Genomic DNA, 17,061 nt, shown 5'->3' with positions numbered 1-17,061 from the left:
AGTCCATAAAATGATTAGACTTTCCAATGCAGGATCATTGTAACCCCAAATGTCTGTTACATTTAAACCAGCTGTGTTTACAGCATAAAACCCTGACAGCAGTGAAACCTTCCTGCTGAGAGGCATTAACAGCAAACATGTTTAAATTACAGGTATAGTGAACCCTGTGTCCATTTACACACCTCTTCCAGAGAATGGCTGCTATTATAACATCGGCCTGAGAAACAACCATCACTTTCACAATAAAATAATGACACATCTGAGCATTACCTGCAGCGAGGCGATTACAGCAGGTTTAGAAGAACACGACTGGACTTCAGACGAGAAGATTGCTCAAACATCCAGGCTCATTTGTGCTAGTTTCTTTGTCAGTAAATTACATATTTTTTTAAACTGAAGTCGGGGTTGATACACTAAAATATGTTCAGTGATTTAAGGTTGGTTTATTTGTTGCCAGTTCTATAACGCTTATTTTAATTATATATAATAATGAATAATATAGTATAGTAAAGCTAATTTTTAACGGGTAGATTACAACTTTTTTTTTTTGCATTTTAAGATTGAAATTAGAAAACGTCTCTCTTATATTTGCCTTTATTGATTTCTAATCAGTGATTTTTATTTTGATCTCAGTCTGAAAGTGAAAGTTTTCTTTAAAAAAAAGAAGAAGAAAGGATGTTTAATCATCCGTCTGGCATTAAGTGGTGCCATTATAAGTGACCCTTCAGCGTGGAGATCAGACTGCACCGTTATTAACTATCATCATCATGTTAGTAGAGATAGTACCCTTACATCATAAGTGTTTGTGCTTCACTAGAAGCACCATGTGATCAATGATTGTTGAACGTATCATCAGTGGTTTTGTGTGTCTCACTCCGCTTTTTGCTCCCTGTGTGTCCTTTAAGAAGTCGGCCCCCAGGAGGAAATGTGCCGCTTGTAAGATCGTTGTTCACACCAGCTGCATAGAGCAGCTAGAAAAGGTACGGCACGCAAACACCAACCCACTAACGCTGCCCATCCTTCACGTCTGACGTTTATTGCTTTAGAATTTAATTCAGTCCACCCTTATTCCCCACAAATTCTGTCGAGCCACTTTCAGGCCCCAGATAAATGCTTTCAGACTCATGAACGCGGCCCGTCTCTCTGTTCAGATTAACTTCAGATGTAAGCCGACCTTCAGGGAAGGAGGATCCCGATGCCTCCGAGATGTGAGTGTTTCTTCTTGTCAGCATGTGTGTGTGGCTGTAAACATGAGGAATCACGGCCCTGCGTGTGATTGTCTGCCGACAGAACGTATTGAGACACCATTGGGTCCACAGGCGGCGGCAGGAGGGCAAATGTAAACAGTGTGGGAAGGTAGGTTCACCACGACGCAGAGATGCTCCTCAAGTCATTGAATAGAGAGAAAAAAAAACTCACTATGAATCTTTGTTCTTTCAGAGTTTTCAGCAGAAGTTCTTCCACAGTAAAGAAATCATCGCCATCAGTTGTTCTTGGTGTAAACAGGCTGTAAGTAACTCATTTATCTTAATAACTAAGTGATTTTGTCAGGGCTTAGAACAGGGAACCCAGTATTCAAATAGGCTGACAGTATGATATTTCAAAAGAGGTTTATTTAAAACAGACGGATCAGCAGTTAGCAGCTAGAGCGTCTAAGGCAGGAACCTCTGGTCTTAAAGTTCAGTCTGTGCCCAGAGGACGAGGTTGATTCTAACTGGTTGACTGTCAGCAAGACGCGGGGAACGCTGCCTAGAGATTCCCAGACGTTGAAGCCCTGATGACTGAAGAACAGCAGGAGATCAGATCCAAGCAGACGAAGGAAGGCAGGATGATCCAGAGGGCGAAGCCAAAGCCGGTATCAAGGAGATTCCAAGAAGAAAATCAGGACCAGAAGATCAGAGATCCAAAGAGGCACCGAATGGAAATCCAGGACAGTGTCAGGAAGCAAGTCAATAGGCAGAATCTAGGAGGAGTCCGAAGACAGGTCGGGTAAACAGATCAGAACAGGGACAGGCAAGCTCAGAGGTCCAATGGCAGATTGGGTCACAATCAGAAAACACTATGACTCACTAGAAGACTCTCACCAAGGGCTGGAATAATCTGGAACTGTGACTGGAAGCAGGCAGGTTAAAAAGAGACTGGGGCAGGTGACACAGAGGAGTGGTAATCAGAAACTGGGCGAAGCTAGGCAGGTGATAATCATAATCATAAACAGATTTCCACTGAAGAAAGGAGCCTTTTTCCTTTACAGTAACCCAACAATAAGATCTATGATGTGTTTAGTCTCACCTTTAATCGAATCTGAACTCGTCTTTCATAATTTTTCCCTAAAATCTCAACAGTTTTCACAATCTGGTCCCATTTACTAATTTGTAAACCCTTAGGTTCTTCCTCTGACGTAGAGAGTTAGTGCATTGCCTCCCCAGGTTTTCATTGCGTTTGTGCAGGTTTGGCCTTTCCTTCCTGATGCCACTGGAGGAGGAAGAGGGGCCCGTCACCACATGTTCTCTACCATATTTAAGATTAGGTTTAATGGGATTTTTCTAAATATGCATCCTTTGTTTCACGCAAACAAACTCTACTCACTCTAACAGCTAATAATTGTTTTTTTTAGTGAGTGGACCCTAATATGTAACATTTGCTTCATTAGTAGGGTTTGGAGATTGTTTTAGTTACTCTTATTGTATGATAGCAAGTTAAACTCCAGGTGTTTTAGCCTCCCTTCCTCTAATTCTGGTTATCAGCATTTTTAGACGGAGCTATTTTTGAGGAAAAACTGACAACCACTTAAATAATATGCAATATTTTCTTTTCCATTTTGAAGAAAAATGCACAACTCATGGATTATTCATCTAAAATTTTTTATTCAGTTTCGCTGCATTTATCATTCAGTGTGAGGATTATTTGTTATGACTCTAAGTGCTTTAATGTTAATGACTCATTTGTTAATGTGCAATCCTTTATTTTAATGGCTTTCAACTAAAGGATCTGAATATATTCTTCTACAATTTTGTTTTCAAGCACATACTTTCTTTTAATTTAACGTCAGCCTTGGATTGAAAGTTAATTTCGCGTCTTTCAAATCATGTTTATCATTGATTTCTTTAGCTTGTAGGTATTTATATATGCCTTAAATGTTTCTAGAGATGAAGAGAGATGCATGATTTCCAAACATGGAAACAGCTGGGTGATTTCTGACATAATGAATCTTTAAAAACCCTAAACGTTTAAAAATGTTGAAAATTAGACACTGGGGGTCTATTAATCCACAGAACGATTAAAGTTTGTCTGTTTTTCTTCCAGTTCCACAATAAGGTGACGTGTTTCATGCTGCACCAGATTGAGGAGCCCTGTTCGCTGGGAGCCCACGCTGGAGTCATCGTGCCTCCCTCCTGGATCATCAAAGTCAGGAAACCACAGGTGTGAAAGCAGAGCTCCAACACCGCCACATTCCTGACTTAACAAAGTTCACCAGCTGTCATCTGGTGATGATAATGCAAAGTGACCTCAGTGGGTCTAAATTTGAGAAGCGGCCTGTCGATGGCTTGTGGAGATGACGTGATGTGATCCGACGTAGGTCGGATCTCCAGGGGAAGTTTATGTCTCTGTTTGAGCTCCCTCCTGCACGCACCAATGCAGGGAAATGTCTCCCGCAGACGAGTCGCCTGCTTCATTGCTCTTCTAATCAGCGTCAGAACGGACGTGTTGACAGTGAACTAACGGCTAAACTCTGACTCTGTGTCCCAGAGCTCCCTGAAGAACTCGGCCAGGAGGAAAAAACGGACGTCTTTCAAACGAAGGGCGAGCAAGAAAGGACTGGATGTGAGTGAGGAGAAGCTCCTGTCCATTCACCGGCTGTTAAATGCACCAGCAGAGAGAGAGGTGGTCTTTATGAAGCCCAATAAAAGTAGTTAAGCTGGTTTTAGAAAAAGAAATCATAACTGATTTTTTTTAGTAAATTTGGAATTTAATAAATTTTATCTGTTTTATACAAATACCATTTTTTATTTTCAGATTTATATTAAATTTCTTTTTACTTGAGGTTGAGACAAACTTATTATTATTATTTTTTTTTTTTTACAGTTTTTAAAGTTAAACTTTTCTTGGATTTAAACTTTGACTTTTTAGAGAGAAGAAAAAACTACTTAAAAATAGTAATAATATAACTACATTGGCACTGTTTTTAGCTCAAGTTATTCTTTCTTTGATAGAAAAAATATATAATTTGTACTTCAAGAAAGTGAGATATTTATTTTCATCTGTTATTTATTAAAATGTTTTATTTTATTTTTAAAGATTATAGATTTATGGTTCTTTTTAATTTCATCATTTTCAATCACTTAGAAGCAGGAAAGGAGTCGTGACATGGGACGATCACTGATGATAAAAACACAGACATACTCTTTTAGTTTTTTATATGCAGATATTTATGATTATCCTTTCCTTGAATTAGATTGAAGATTAGTGGTGACACATACAGTTTTATTAAACTCATGACAAAAAGAAGCTAAATTAAAGTGCCATTATTTATCTAAATGTGCTGCCAGGAGATCTAAGCCACTGATTGAAACAAAAACACACCAGATTGAACCTTTTATCCATAAGATGTGTTTTTCTTAGAACACTCTAGATGACCTTTTATCAACGGAGCACAGCATCCTGAACCTTCAATATATGAATTTATTCATAACTTTGAAGTGTCTGAATTTATGTAAGATATATGTAAAAAATCTGTATTGGAATAATTTTTCGTTCATTTATAAAATGAGAAAAAAATCTTTGTTAATTATTGTTTTAATTCTAGGTTGCCTCCTGAGTCTTAAGAATATTTCTGGGGGAAAAAAATTATGAAAGTATCTTTCTAATGTAATTTTTTGCAAACCATGGCCATATATTTCTTGAAAAATCAGGCCTTATGACGACTCCCCTGCCTGCAAGCTCAAATAACTTCCAGGTAGTAGTCTAGTCAAAAAAAAATACATAGCCTCATGAATATAGTCTATTAACCTAAAGCAACTTGAACTTCACCAAGGCACCTTACAGTAGAACTGCAGTCAGTCCCTGGACTGTCATGGCTATCACTGCCCCTACATAGTTGGGGAAAAATGTAGAGGATGAATGTCTCACTGGGATCAGCTTCATAGTCATGGCAGACCACTTCTTTGATTTTATTTATTTTGCTCAGGCTACTCGTAAGCCCACAGCCTGCCAAATGTTGAAAAGGATATATTATTGCCATTGCTGCTAATATGTAGTAGAAATTTTACATATTCAGTATTAAAATGTCACAGGGGATGGTATGAGGTGATGGTCATTTAAGAAGGGGGATGATTTTTAAGCTTGTTTTAAGAAGGGGGATTCCATGCCCCCTCAACTCGAGTACTGCTTCCAGAAATAAAACAAAAAAGATCCAGCAGGAGGTTTGGTTGAAACTCTTTAGAATCACTTTACCACATGTTTTTAATGTTTTGTACAGAGAAATTCGGAGAGAAGAGGCGTTATTTCCACTTTAAGACCTTAAATAGTTCTGTTTCACTTTTCAAAACCTCTTAGGGATTTTTTGGAGGCTGTGGTTTTCAGTTTAGTTTTTACATCAGAAAACAGACAATTCAAAACTTCAATTTCTACTTTGAAAGAAAAACAGACAGCTAGAAAAAACAATTAAAAAAAAGAATCAACTGGGCACACACATCGTTCAACCAGATATAATAAATCTATACACATATTTTGTTTTCAAACTCCACTGAAGTTTATTTCACACTTCAGGTTGCAACAAAACAAACTACACCATCTTTACAGTGGAACACTTTTGTGTAACTGTATTTTTTTCATAGTTCTATACTGTAGATTAGAAGAGGATTCTTTGTTGTCTGTGTTATTTTCAACATATTTCTTTTTTTTTATTTGTAACAATATTTAACTTTGCTATAATCTATACATTAAAAAAGCCTCTGTGCAAAATGGAGTGAAAACATTTAACAGCTCCCTGAGAGGTTTTTCTTTGTACTTTAATCCTCACATCTTTTCAGTGGCTGTAGTGAGCCTGCTTTTTGCTGTAGATCTTCTCAAATCTGGGTTGCAGTGTCACAACTGTCCATTATGCTCAGTCAAGCAAGCGCTGTTTTTTTTTTCTTCACACATACCGCTTCCCGCGCCCCCCCTGCAATGGCATTGCGCCCCCCCAGGGGGCGCGCCCCACACTTTGGGAACCACTGGATTAATGTAACATTTAAAAAATGTGAAGCTCTTATCCAACGACAGTTTATTTAAAAGTTTCTGTTTAATGAAAAAGTAAAATCTCCCTATCAGGGCCTTGGAGGAGAAAAATGTTCTCATATTGGAAATCCACTTAAGACATAATTTGATCATCAATACACCACTTGAATCAGCCAGTGGAGGTTGTTATAACTTTTAATAATTTGTTTTTGCCTCCAGCTAGTCGTCTAATAACTAATTACAGTTCTGCAAATACATCAGAAGCACCAAACTTTGAGCCATTATTAAGCTATTCAGCCAGAAATCATAAGAACTTTCTTGATTTCTTTCCTAAAGCCAGATGTAGTGGATCTGCATCGTGTCGACTGGGATTTACCTCCTGCTTTCTGACTCGGCTTTAGTTTATTTTTTCACTCTTTAAAAATGTTCTTCTTCTCTGTAGGACTCAAAATGGCGTCCGTTCATCCTGAAACCCCTCCCTTCTCCTCTCATGAAACCCGTCTTGGTTTTTGTAAATCCAAAGAGCGGAGGAAACCAGGTGAGGGAGCCTTTCAAAAAACATTAGGCTCAGTCAAACTGACCTTATTATACTTTCAAGAGTTTATAACCTACTGTAATTAACTAGTAAAATGAGCTGTTAAATATGAGGTCATTTCTGTTTACCAGTTAGGTTTGTCTAAACATAATGTGTTATATTCTGTCCAATGCTCAAAGTTAAACTTAAAAGTAAGTTTAGATATCAGGAACTTAAAAAGAAGAGTCATACATGTATTGATCTACAGGGTGCCAAGCTGTTACAGATGTTCATGTGGATCCTAAACCCCAGGCAGGTGTTCGACCTGTCCCAAGGTGGACTTCGAGAGGCGTGAGTAATCTTGTTTTTTTTCTAGCCCTAACTCTGACCTGCAGAGCTTTTTGTTCTCTGTTCTCAAATTCACAGCCATGTGATCAAGAGACGGTATCTTAAAATGAGAACTCTTTGAGATATTGAAGGTTTTAAAGAGCCTGAAACAATTTAAAGTGAGGAATGTTGAGGTGAAGTGTGAAGGAACAGCTGTTAATCTGCATGTTTAAGGATGGGGGAGAATACTCAAAATAATATGATGACATTGTCGTGATTTTACTAAAGTTCAGACCCAAATGCAGAAGACCAAACAGGGAGACCAGTAGAAAAGGTTTAACAGGTTTTATTGAAGAGATAATGCAGAGAGAAGTGTTGCTCTGAACACCGCTCAACCGGAACTGAAAAGTGAGGGGAAGACACTGCGATTAGTTCAGGCTCAGTGGGAAATTTGAGTCCTGAACTTGGAGAAGAGGATCTGGTTGCCGAGTCACGTTTCCAGAGAAGTTGTTGAATCTTTGACTCCAGTCTGTATGCTGTAGTTCAAGTGTTTGTCTGATGCGGTGGAGGGCGGAACAGGGTTTACCCAGAATGCGGTTGTTAGTTGGGGAACGGAGAAACTGACTGCCACTCAGATTTCCTGCAGTACTTGAACGGGTCGTAGTGGAGATGAATCCCTTTCTCATTGTGAAGCTCAAACGATCTCTTGGGAAAGTGGGTCCAAACCTCCTGTTTGTAACCCTAGCTCAGCTTGAAGCTCTGTTGATCCTTCCAGGGACAGGAAGGTCAGAAAAATCCAGTTTGCAGGATGACTTCCTGCCGAGAGGCAAAAACAAAAACAATGTTAAAACTCAGGTTGACAAGAACTCAGTTTGACTCAGCAAAACTCAGCTTGGCTAGATTATCCAAAACTGGCAAACACTCTGGTGTCGAGGTAGTGGCAGTCAGCAGCTTAAGAACACTCCGTTAACGAGGAAACCATCAGCAGGTGTGTAAGGAGGCGGACGAAGGGAGACAAACACAGAAACACAGACACACAGACAGGAGTCCTAACAGACATGCTGCAGTTAAAAGCTTCATGAAACTTCACACCTGTCATTTATCAGCAGGTGTATTATCATATTTTGCCATTTCATCTTTTGAGTTTTCCTTTTATTAATGTTCTTTCTGGATCCCAGGAGGTTTCCACTTTGGTATTTTTTAAGAAAGGACATAAGTTTTAGAATTGAGTGAGAAAAATAACATAATTTTGACATTTAAAGTGCAAAGAATGTGTGTATTACTTCCATATGTATTTCTCATTTTGATTCTAATTTTAATTCTTAGGTTGGAACTGTATCGCAAAGTGCCAAACCTGAGGATCCTGGCCTGCGGTGGAGACGGCACAGTAAGCCTCTGTTCTGCTCTTCCTCTTTTTCATCAATTCTTGTTTTGTTTTTGTTTTCTTGTTTTTTTTCACCACGTTCCTGGAGCTTTCTTTGCCTCTCCATAGGTGGGATGGATTCTCTCTGCTCTCGATGAGCTGCAGATGAATCCTCAACCTCCGGTCGCTGTGCTTCCTCTGGGAACAGGAAATGACCTCGCCAGAACGCTCAACTGGGGTGGGGTGGGTTTCCATCCTTCACTTCTGTTGGAGAGTCGATGCTAAATTGGTTTATCCTCCAATTATGCGTTTCATTTTTGCACAGCAGGTGAAAATAACCGAGCAGCAACTCAGGAAACGTCTCAAGTCATTTGTCTTTTTTTACCTCATGACCTGATTTCCATAAGCATTGAAAATAAATCAGGGTTTACTTCCTAAACACCTCTGGGAGTTGCAAGGAAACCCACATTCCAGGATGTCTGAGCGCCATTCCGGTGCATTTCAAGCCTTGACCTGTGTTTGACTTCCTCAAAGCTGTTGACACATCAAACAAAGAAGATACAGCTGATATTATACCAGTTTCCTTATAAAACTTTCTGCTCTTTTTTCTTTTTAAATACCCTGAGGTTATTACAGTAAAGCGTAAAATTAAGACGCTTCAGATAAAATAAGGAGATCCATCAAATCAGTAGAGATTTTATTGGAAAGCTGAATTCATTTTCCTCAACATACAGTGATCTTCTTCCACATTTGCTGCATGACTTAGGATGAGCTGCTAGGATCTTTGTGGAGTCCTTCAACAGATTAAAATACCTGAGCTGTTGGTCTTTGCAGCTCCTCCTAAGTGGACTCCAAAAAGACTTAAAATGTAAGATCCTACTAGAAATGTACTAAAAATATCTTACCTAATGCACACCTTTCAAAAAGTAGGTTTGTTTCTAAGCTGGAGGCATTTAATACGTGAATAAGAAGTCGTACCACCGTCTCATTAGACGAATGCATGAATTTTCATACCCAAACCTACTAAATATGTCTTCATATAAATTGATGGATTAAGATTATTCTTCAGCAGTAGAGAGGAGGGTTTACAGTATGTAGCTCATCTGTGCTGTGATATAAAGCCATAACAGTGACAGTTTTATTAATAGCGCGTGAGCAGAGGGTAATTGGTTACGTTTTTTTTAATTACCGAAGAACTCGCCTCAATAAGAGCAAAGCTGTTTGATGAGCTGTTCGTCTGAGCGTGCTCGGTGCTGACGCGGCGAGGACATCCAGATGACTTTGTCAGCTCCGGAGATTTTTCCTATAGTCGGGGAGATTGATGCTTTGTGAGGAGATTAGACTGATAGACAATTCCTAGCTACCATATGTGCAACAGCCCTGTCCTTTTCATCCTCTGCATGTTTCTGTGTGCATCGCTCCTCTTTTTACCCTTTTTCCATTTCCTAACCACTTCTTGCTTAATTTCCTTCATATTTTTTTTCTTTCCATCCCTTTGTTATCTGAGTCATTACTCTTATCTTTATGTTTTCTGCAGCTCAGTGTTTAACTAAAGTTGTCCTTTGCTGGTCTCTGCAGTTAGTCCATCCTTGAAGACATAAATTTTTTTGCAAAGCTATTTTTTGACCCTTAAGGACAATATAGTTTTATCTGAAAACATTAGGATGTATAAAGTTACACCTTTATTGTAAAGTTCTACATCTATACAAAAATAATTTTGTCGCATCTTATATCTCTCCTATAAACAGGTATTTTATAAAATGACAACTATTGTATTTTAATTTGCTGTTAAACTGAGTTGGGGAATAAAAATAGCAGCTGAAATAGATATGATTTTAGTATGTGAGATTAGCTTTTTATAAGTTATTGTTAAAATATACTATTTATAAATATAATAAAGTTCCTATTCTTCAATATCAGATCATGGAACATTTGCTGTGTTCCAAGTGCTACAGGATAATTATCGGATGTTTGTAAAGCTTTCCTTTCTAGAGTGATTGGAAAACCTGTATCTAGTATTAAATGTCAACAAATGAAATATTGTTAATGGGAAAGTTTATTGAGAGTGTGCATTATGGTTGGGGCTGCAGAAATTACATATCAGGCTATTTGAAATGCTGCATTTGGTTTCTGATGCTTCCAACTAACACCTTTTAGATGCCAGAAGAAATTCTGCCTGTTTTAATAAATTCTCACAGCAGTGGATGCCCACAATTCGGACAGATAATATGGCTGAGAAACTTTAGGTCAGAGAGAGATCTGGATGCACTGAAGAAGCACAGGAGTCAGGAAATGTCAGTTGAATCGTGACTGATATCATTATGATGGTGTCTTTCTATTAGATGTTATGAGATGATTATTTGGTGTCATCCAGCTTTTGAGTTATCGAAAGGAATCTGTTTCATTGTAATTGTAGGGCTGCCTGGCTAGTTGTAGTGGTGGTTCTTGGAGGAAACCAGTAAAGATTACGTGTTAAAGCTTCTGAATCTGTGACGCTGTTGGGATTTTTCTGTGTTTGAAACCTTGAAAAATGTGTTAGAAATACCAGAGTTCATGTTTTTGTTTCTGCAGTATAATGATCCAAAACCTAAAGACAAACAGAGATGGTTCCCTTGTTGCAAAACCAACCTTCTTCCACTGCTGAAGTTTTAGGCTTGAGGGTTATTTTCTTTACTAAGGGTGTCCCTATAAATGGAGGTACATGGTTTATCCATAAGGGAAGTATGAATGTGCAGCTATTTAATGCATAAAAATTACTTTTTATTAAATGTTTTAATTAAAATCTAGATATCTCCCCCTAAGAAAGCTATTTGGATAAAAATTTAATAACAGAACATACTCTTTAATTTTTAAAGCACTCAAAGATCAAGAAAGTTTCTGTAAAACGAGAACGCTCCTGATTTCTCCCTGTTGGCCTGTTTCTGTTCGTCTTTGGTGCAGGGTTACACAGATGAACCCGTGTCGAAGGTGTTGTGTCATGTGGAGGACGGCTCAGTGGTGCAGCTCGATAGGTGGAACCTGCTGGTGGAGAAAACATCCGTCCAGCCTGAAGAAGGCACCCAGAAGGTGAGGACTGTATTCATTTAAATGAACCCACCAGAGATCATTTAAAACAATCAGATACTAACCTTATGTCAGATAATACCCACTGGAATTTTCTAATAAACCTTTTCTGGTATATTATAGAAAATAATTTCTTAGCTGCAAATCTTTGCATTGGACACAAAGAGACATGAATCTTTTCCGTCCTTGCAGCTTCCTCTGAATGTTTTCAACAACTACTTCAGCCTGGGCTTCGACGCTCACGTCACCCTGGAGTTCCACGAGTCCAGAGGTCTGTCCCCACGTTCTCTTCTCAGCCCAGAGAACCTCTGTTAGCGGCACCTCTGCCATTTTTGATACACCTCAGCGATTATATTGGAAACCTGCACATGTTTGCGTTCACGTAAAATGCCTCTTCGTTTGCTGCGCTCATTTAAAGCACTTTGTTTTCGTCTAGAGGCCAACCCGGAGAAGTTCAACAGTCGCTTCCGCAACAAGATGTTCTATGCCGGCGTAAGTGTCCTACATGCCTGTTCACATCACTTTAGATGCTCATACCTTACAAAAAAAACAGCCTTGGATTCCAGAATTCACATTTGTTTTCTTTACGGTGTAATTCTGCCTTAATGAATCTGCAGGAGAAGCAGGAAGTTAAACCCACTGATAAAACAAAACATCAGTTTATTCTTATAAGGGTTCTTTCATCTTTCCTCGTGTGATATTCGTTCAGTATGCTCTCTAAACAAAAAAGCCAAGTCCATTTATCTGACAGTCATTCTGTGGGGAAACTATAAAAACCTTATGACAGGTTTTAAGGGAGACCTTTTGCTCTTAAAAAGTGAGAAACAGATCCAGAATTATCCTCTAGTTGCTTTTTTTTCTGAGAAATCAGCTGAAAGTCAGAGAGGATGGGCGGGAGTGGAAAAGGAAACATACAGAGGAGTTATCTCTTTTTAATGAGGGAAATGTAATGAACTGTAATTCTGTTTGATTGGGTTCTTCTTTCTGTTTATCTGCCTGTGTGTTTGTGTTTGTGTGTGTCTTCAGGCTGCGTTCTCAGATTTCCTCCAGAGAAGCTCCAGGGACTTGTCCAAGCACGTCAGAGTGGTGGTGAGTGTTAACACGCTCTTCCTCTCTCCGCCTGTATCGTCTTCCATGTCGACATGTCTGGCTCGGGTGATTAAACGGGCTGTCCTTCAACTTTTCTTTGACGTTGGCCGTGCGGTTTGTCCCATTAAATCCTCAGTCGCCGTTTCCAGTTGAAATAAATCTCTGGGGGCTAAAAAAACACGTTTTAACTGAATGTTTGGTCCATTGAGACTAATGAGAAAGCACATCGCCATTGACCCATCCATTTGGCTGCTTCGATAAATTAAACAGTGTGGTTTCCATGTTATGGAGCCCATCAAGCAGACGACTGAATTCATTAAAATTTCAGTCCAGATCAGCTCGTTTTATTCCATCCTCCGAGCCTGGTTGATGCTGAACAGGTAGAGTTTTCAGGAGATCAAATGTGTGATGGACTGAGCAGTAAGGATAACAAGGCACGGGATTGAGTCCAAATCATAGGGCTCTTTAATTTAACCCAAAAAATAGGTAAAAGTGATAAAACTACTCAGAAAAACTAGCGACTTAATAATACTACTTCAGCGATAGTTTCAAGGTGTTGCTTTATTGTATGTCTCGTACCATGTCTTTCGGTTGGGCTGTTCTTTTTTCATCTCGTTGCAGGTGATGAATAGCCTGACGTAGTCCGACTCAATTCTAGCCAGAATATGAGTCTGATACTGCTCCATAGAGCTGTGATTATGGGGCGTGTTTCGAACGAACCAGGAAAAAAAATGCCTCTGCACTCAATTGGATAGACCTACAACCAATAAGAGCAACGGAGTGCGTGACGTATGTTAAGCGAGGCATAGTTGTTGTCCACAAAAATCAAAGCGTGCAATTGCACGCCTATAATAAGAAGATGAGACTTGATGGCGTTTCTCTGTTCCTCTTTTAAAATTAATTTGCTGTCGATATCTTCTAGAACAGACCTAATAGCAGAATCTACTCACCTAAACTCTCCAGCGGCAGCCATTATTGTTGTCACCCAAGCGCACATTGGTCACGTGGTTGATTACGTGACTGTTGGTCATCTGTCCATCATCGTATAAAGCCCGCCCTGACAATTTGATTGGATCGCCTGACAGTGGGCGATAATACTCGCGCTATTATGGAGCAGAGCCAGACCGAACTTCCCCGACCTCAAACTTTGTGGGTGGGACTAAGTTCGGAATGGCACCCAGGCTAGGTGATGAAGCAGACTGAAAATGTTTTGTCATTGTCTCCTTTCTATCTCCTCTTTCTTTCATCTTTTCTCTTTTTTTTTCTATTTCCTTTTTCTTCTTCTGTTTTTCTGCTCTATTTACATTTGCAGTGTCCATATAAACTGTAAAACTCGTTGCATAATTATAATAAAGCAATTTATATGCATGAAACAAATGGAGCAATATGGCAATAGCCATACTGCTCCACTTGTGAAAGTAAAATCTATTGGGCTCTTTTTGGCATCAAGACAATAATTCTTATTGCCACATTGCCAGACAGGTCACTGTTAAAAAAAACAAAACAAAAAAAAAACTAGCAAAGAAAACAAAACATTACACTAAAATATGGCTGGTCAGACCACTAATCTCAATTTATTAACAGGATCTCTGCTAGTACACGTTGCTGTGAAGTCACCAGAGATGGGAAGTAACGAAGTACAAATACTTCGTTACTGTACTCAAGTAGATTTTTCTGATATTTTTACTTTACTTTACTACTTATTTTTATGGCGACTTTTTACTTCTACTCCTTACATTTTTACACAAATATCTGTACTTTCTACTCCTTACATTTTAAAAAATTGTCTCGTTACTTTAGTTTTGAATCATTTCAATGGAGTTACCGTTATTATTTTTCACGTCACTGTGAAAACGGAGCCGTTTTCCCCCTCTGTTCCCAAAGTGTAGCCGCTGTCTATCACGCACAGCGTCACATCCTTCACTACATTTCCCAGCATGCACCACAAACCGGCTATCATGGCGGCGGCAGTTCCAAACAATTCACCAGGTAATTTACACTAGTTCCAAAATTACAACGTCACCTTTCATTCAACACTTTACTTACTCACCAGCGTAGCAAACTCTGAAGGTACCCACTGCGACAGCTTTAATATACATTCCGTAGTCGGTAATAAAACTTCCCAGTCAAATTACACATTCTCTTCCCTTAGTCCGTCAGCATACTGGTCCGTGTGGAAACACGTACCGCATCGGAGCCAGTCTCTTATCCATTGTCCCAGTGCATTGAAAAAGACTATTAGGGGGCAGGGGTGTTAAGTGGGATTTCAATGAATGTAATAATTGTTTGCATGGTAATAAGTAGGTGAAATGGTAATGTTAGCATGGTTAAATTATTTCATTAATATGTATGTTTTTGTATGAATGATGCTATTGTCTGTATTTATTTTTCTACAATGTTTTTTTTTTTTTTGATGAACTTTATTTAAACAAGGTGGGTAGAAACAAGTTAGGCAATAAGAACATTAGAATTCTAATTCTATAGAAGGCATAGTAGAGGCAGATTTCAGAATGAAAATACAAAGTAACTTTGATGAGGAAAATAAAAAATGCGTGAGTAATGCTAATAATACAATAAAATAACATAAAGACAAGGGGATTCATATGTTAGGATTAATGTACATCAGTGGGCAGTTTTCATTAGTATTTCAGTCAGGTATTTGTGAGATTCGATACATTCAAGAGATGTCAAATATAAATTAAATTCAGATAAAAAAATACTAAAGATAGGGGAGGATCTCAAGACTCTCTGTTTATGAATAAAGAATTTTGCTAAACAAAAAATTAGGTTACAACAGAGTTCTATTGTTTTGTCTTTCAATAGTATTCCAAAAACTACCATATCTCTAGAAATAGAATTAGGGAGTGCAATTTTTGATTTGATCCATCTTTCTAAACAATTCCAAAATGTTTTAGTCTGACTGCATTCATAGAAGAAATGGTCTATAGTTTCTACATCACTTTCACAGAATGAGCATTTATTGTCATCAATATTAAAACGGATTCTTAGTAGTTCTTTTGATGGGTAGATGGCAGTTTCTTTAGCTTTTGGTTGTATAGGAAGTTAAAAAAAAAGTTCTTGGTATTTCAATAGATTTTTGTTCAAATTTGCAAAGAAATTTATTTTTATTTATTTTCCCAGGGAACAAAGTTTCATTTAGACAGTTTCTAATTGTGTGGTTATTGAATTTTTGATCAGTGGTTGATATTCCATTAATAGATAAATCGGGTAGTTTGGGGGTAATTGGATGATATATTATTATATTTTGAATCTGATTAATAAATTGTTCTGGCAAGGCGTTAAGTAATCTTGTAAATTCATCTTTTGGAGGAAGGAACTGATATTTTGTACAGAATTGTTCGTAATTTAATATGTAACCATTAGTGTCCATTAAGTGTATAATAGACCAAATATTCTTCTCCATCCAATCTTTGTAGAATAATGACTTATTGCGATGTAGAATAAATCTATTATTCCATATGATAGAGGAGTGTGGCGAGTAGTTATGAACATATATCATTTTCCATTTTTTCTACAATGTTAACTGTGCTTTATAGGGGATTTCCCTTCCTGTTTAGTTGGGCTGTCCCAATTGGCTGATTATTGGTGGGTCTATTTAAGGGGCACACTCCCAATGGCTTAGGGGTCTGCTTGGAGAGACTGGTTGGAGAAACTGCTCTTGAAGGTCTGCTTAGAGAGACTATATATAAAGTCAGCTTGCTGTGAGGCTGTCAGTGTTTTGTATTGCCTGCAATGGCCGGTTTTGTTTTCTTTATTTGAAAGTATTTTGTTTGTTTTGTTTTTTTTTGTCTTCACCGTTGCACCAGTAAATAAACCGCTACACGCTTTTGAACTGGAATTTTGTTGTCCGCTGGTTCTGACCACCTTTTTGCAAGTCATCTGCTTACTCCTCCTCTGACGTGAGACGGGAGCTGGTGAGCCGTTTTCTCACAAATACCAAATTCAGTCTAATTGGATGGGAATCTACGTTGCATTTGACTCACCACTACAAGATGAATCGACAGATTCGGCGGTATTCATTGCCGGCAAATCATTGCAGCTTGGTGGCGGGTGGCGTTAGCATAGTAGCATGGACGACGAGATGATTGAAAATGAACACAACGGAGATCTAGTCCTATTGGCAGACATCCATTTAAAATGTAGGCAACGGCATGAAAAAAGTGGTTTCTACTTTTACTTTTATACTTTAAGTACATTTACAAGCCTGTACTTTGTTACTTTTACTTGAGTAAAGAAGTTTAATCAGTACTTCCACTTTTACCAGAGTATTTTTTAACACAAGTATCTGTACTTTTACTCAAGTACGGAAAGTGAGTACTTTTGCCATCTCTGGAAGTCACCATTTCTATTGTAGTTACATTACATTGCAGGCGTTTTTATGCCACAACTCAGTGAAAGTGGGGAGTACCAAGATGGCGGCAGGTGACTTAAAATTCTTTCCGATATCAGCAATAAATAGAGATAAGTG

The 17,061-nt window shown here is 38.4% G+C and overlaps 1 protein-coding gene across 8 annotated transcripts in view; it reads left to right on the top strand.

The window, feature by feature from the left end:
* Positions 1-17,061, top strand: part of dgki (diacylglycerol kinase, iota) — a 103,825-nt gene that overhangs the window by 60,910 nt on the left and 25,854 nt on the right. For 4 of the 8 annotated variants that reach the window (XM_038300209.1, XM_038300207.1, XM_038300205.1 and 1 more), the window contains exons 4-17: positions 906-980; positions 1,152-1,208; positions 1,291-1,356; positions 1,441-1,509; positions 3,304-3,420; positions 3,748-3,882; positions 6,659-6,754; positions 6,999-7,081; positions 8,384-8,444; positions 8,550-8,663; positions 11,361-11,486; positions 11,676-11,754; positions 11,920-11,975; positions 12,510-12,572. In XM_038300209.1, coding sequence (XP_038156137.1) covers positions 906-980; positions 1,152-1,208; positions 1,291-1,356; positions 1,441-1,509; positions 3,304-3,420; positions 3,748-3,882; positions 6,659-6,754; positions 6,999-7,081; positions 8,384-8,444; positions 8,550-8,663; positions 11,361-11,486; positions 11,676-11,754; positions 11,920-11,975; positions 12,510-12,572 — 1,197 coding nt within the window. The remainder of the gene's footprint in view (positions 1-905; positions 981-1,151; positions 1,209-1,290; positions 1,357-1,440; positions 1,510-3,303; positions 3,421-3,747; positions 3,883-6,658; positions 6,755-6,998; positions 7,082-8,383; positions 8,445-8,549; positions 8,664-11,360; positions 11,487-11,675; positions 11,755-11,919; positions 11,976-12,509; positions 12,573-17,061) is intronic. The other 4 variants (XM_038300211.1, XM_038300210.1, XM_038300206.1 and 1 more) reach the window with 2 other exon arrangements.

This window comes from Cyprinodon tularosa, unplaced genomic scaffold (genome assembly GCF_016077235.1).
Source record: "Cyprinodon tularosa strain WSP-4 unplaced genomic scaffold, ASM1607723v1 ctg442, whole genome shotgun sequence".
NCBI lineage: Eukaryota > Metazoa > Chordata > Actinopteri > Cyprinodontiformes > Cyprinodontidae > Cyprinodon > Cyprinodon tularosa.
This window is presented reverse-complemented; position numbering and strand designations above follow the sequence as displayed.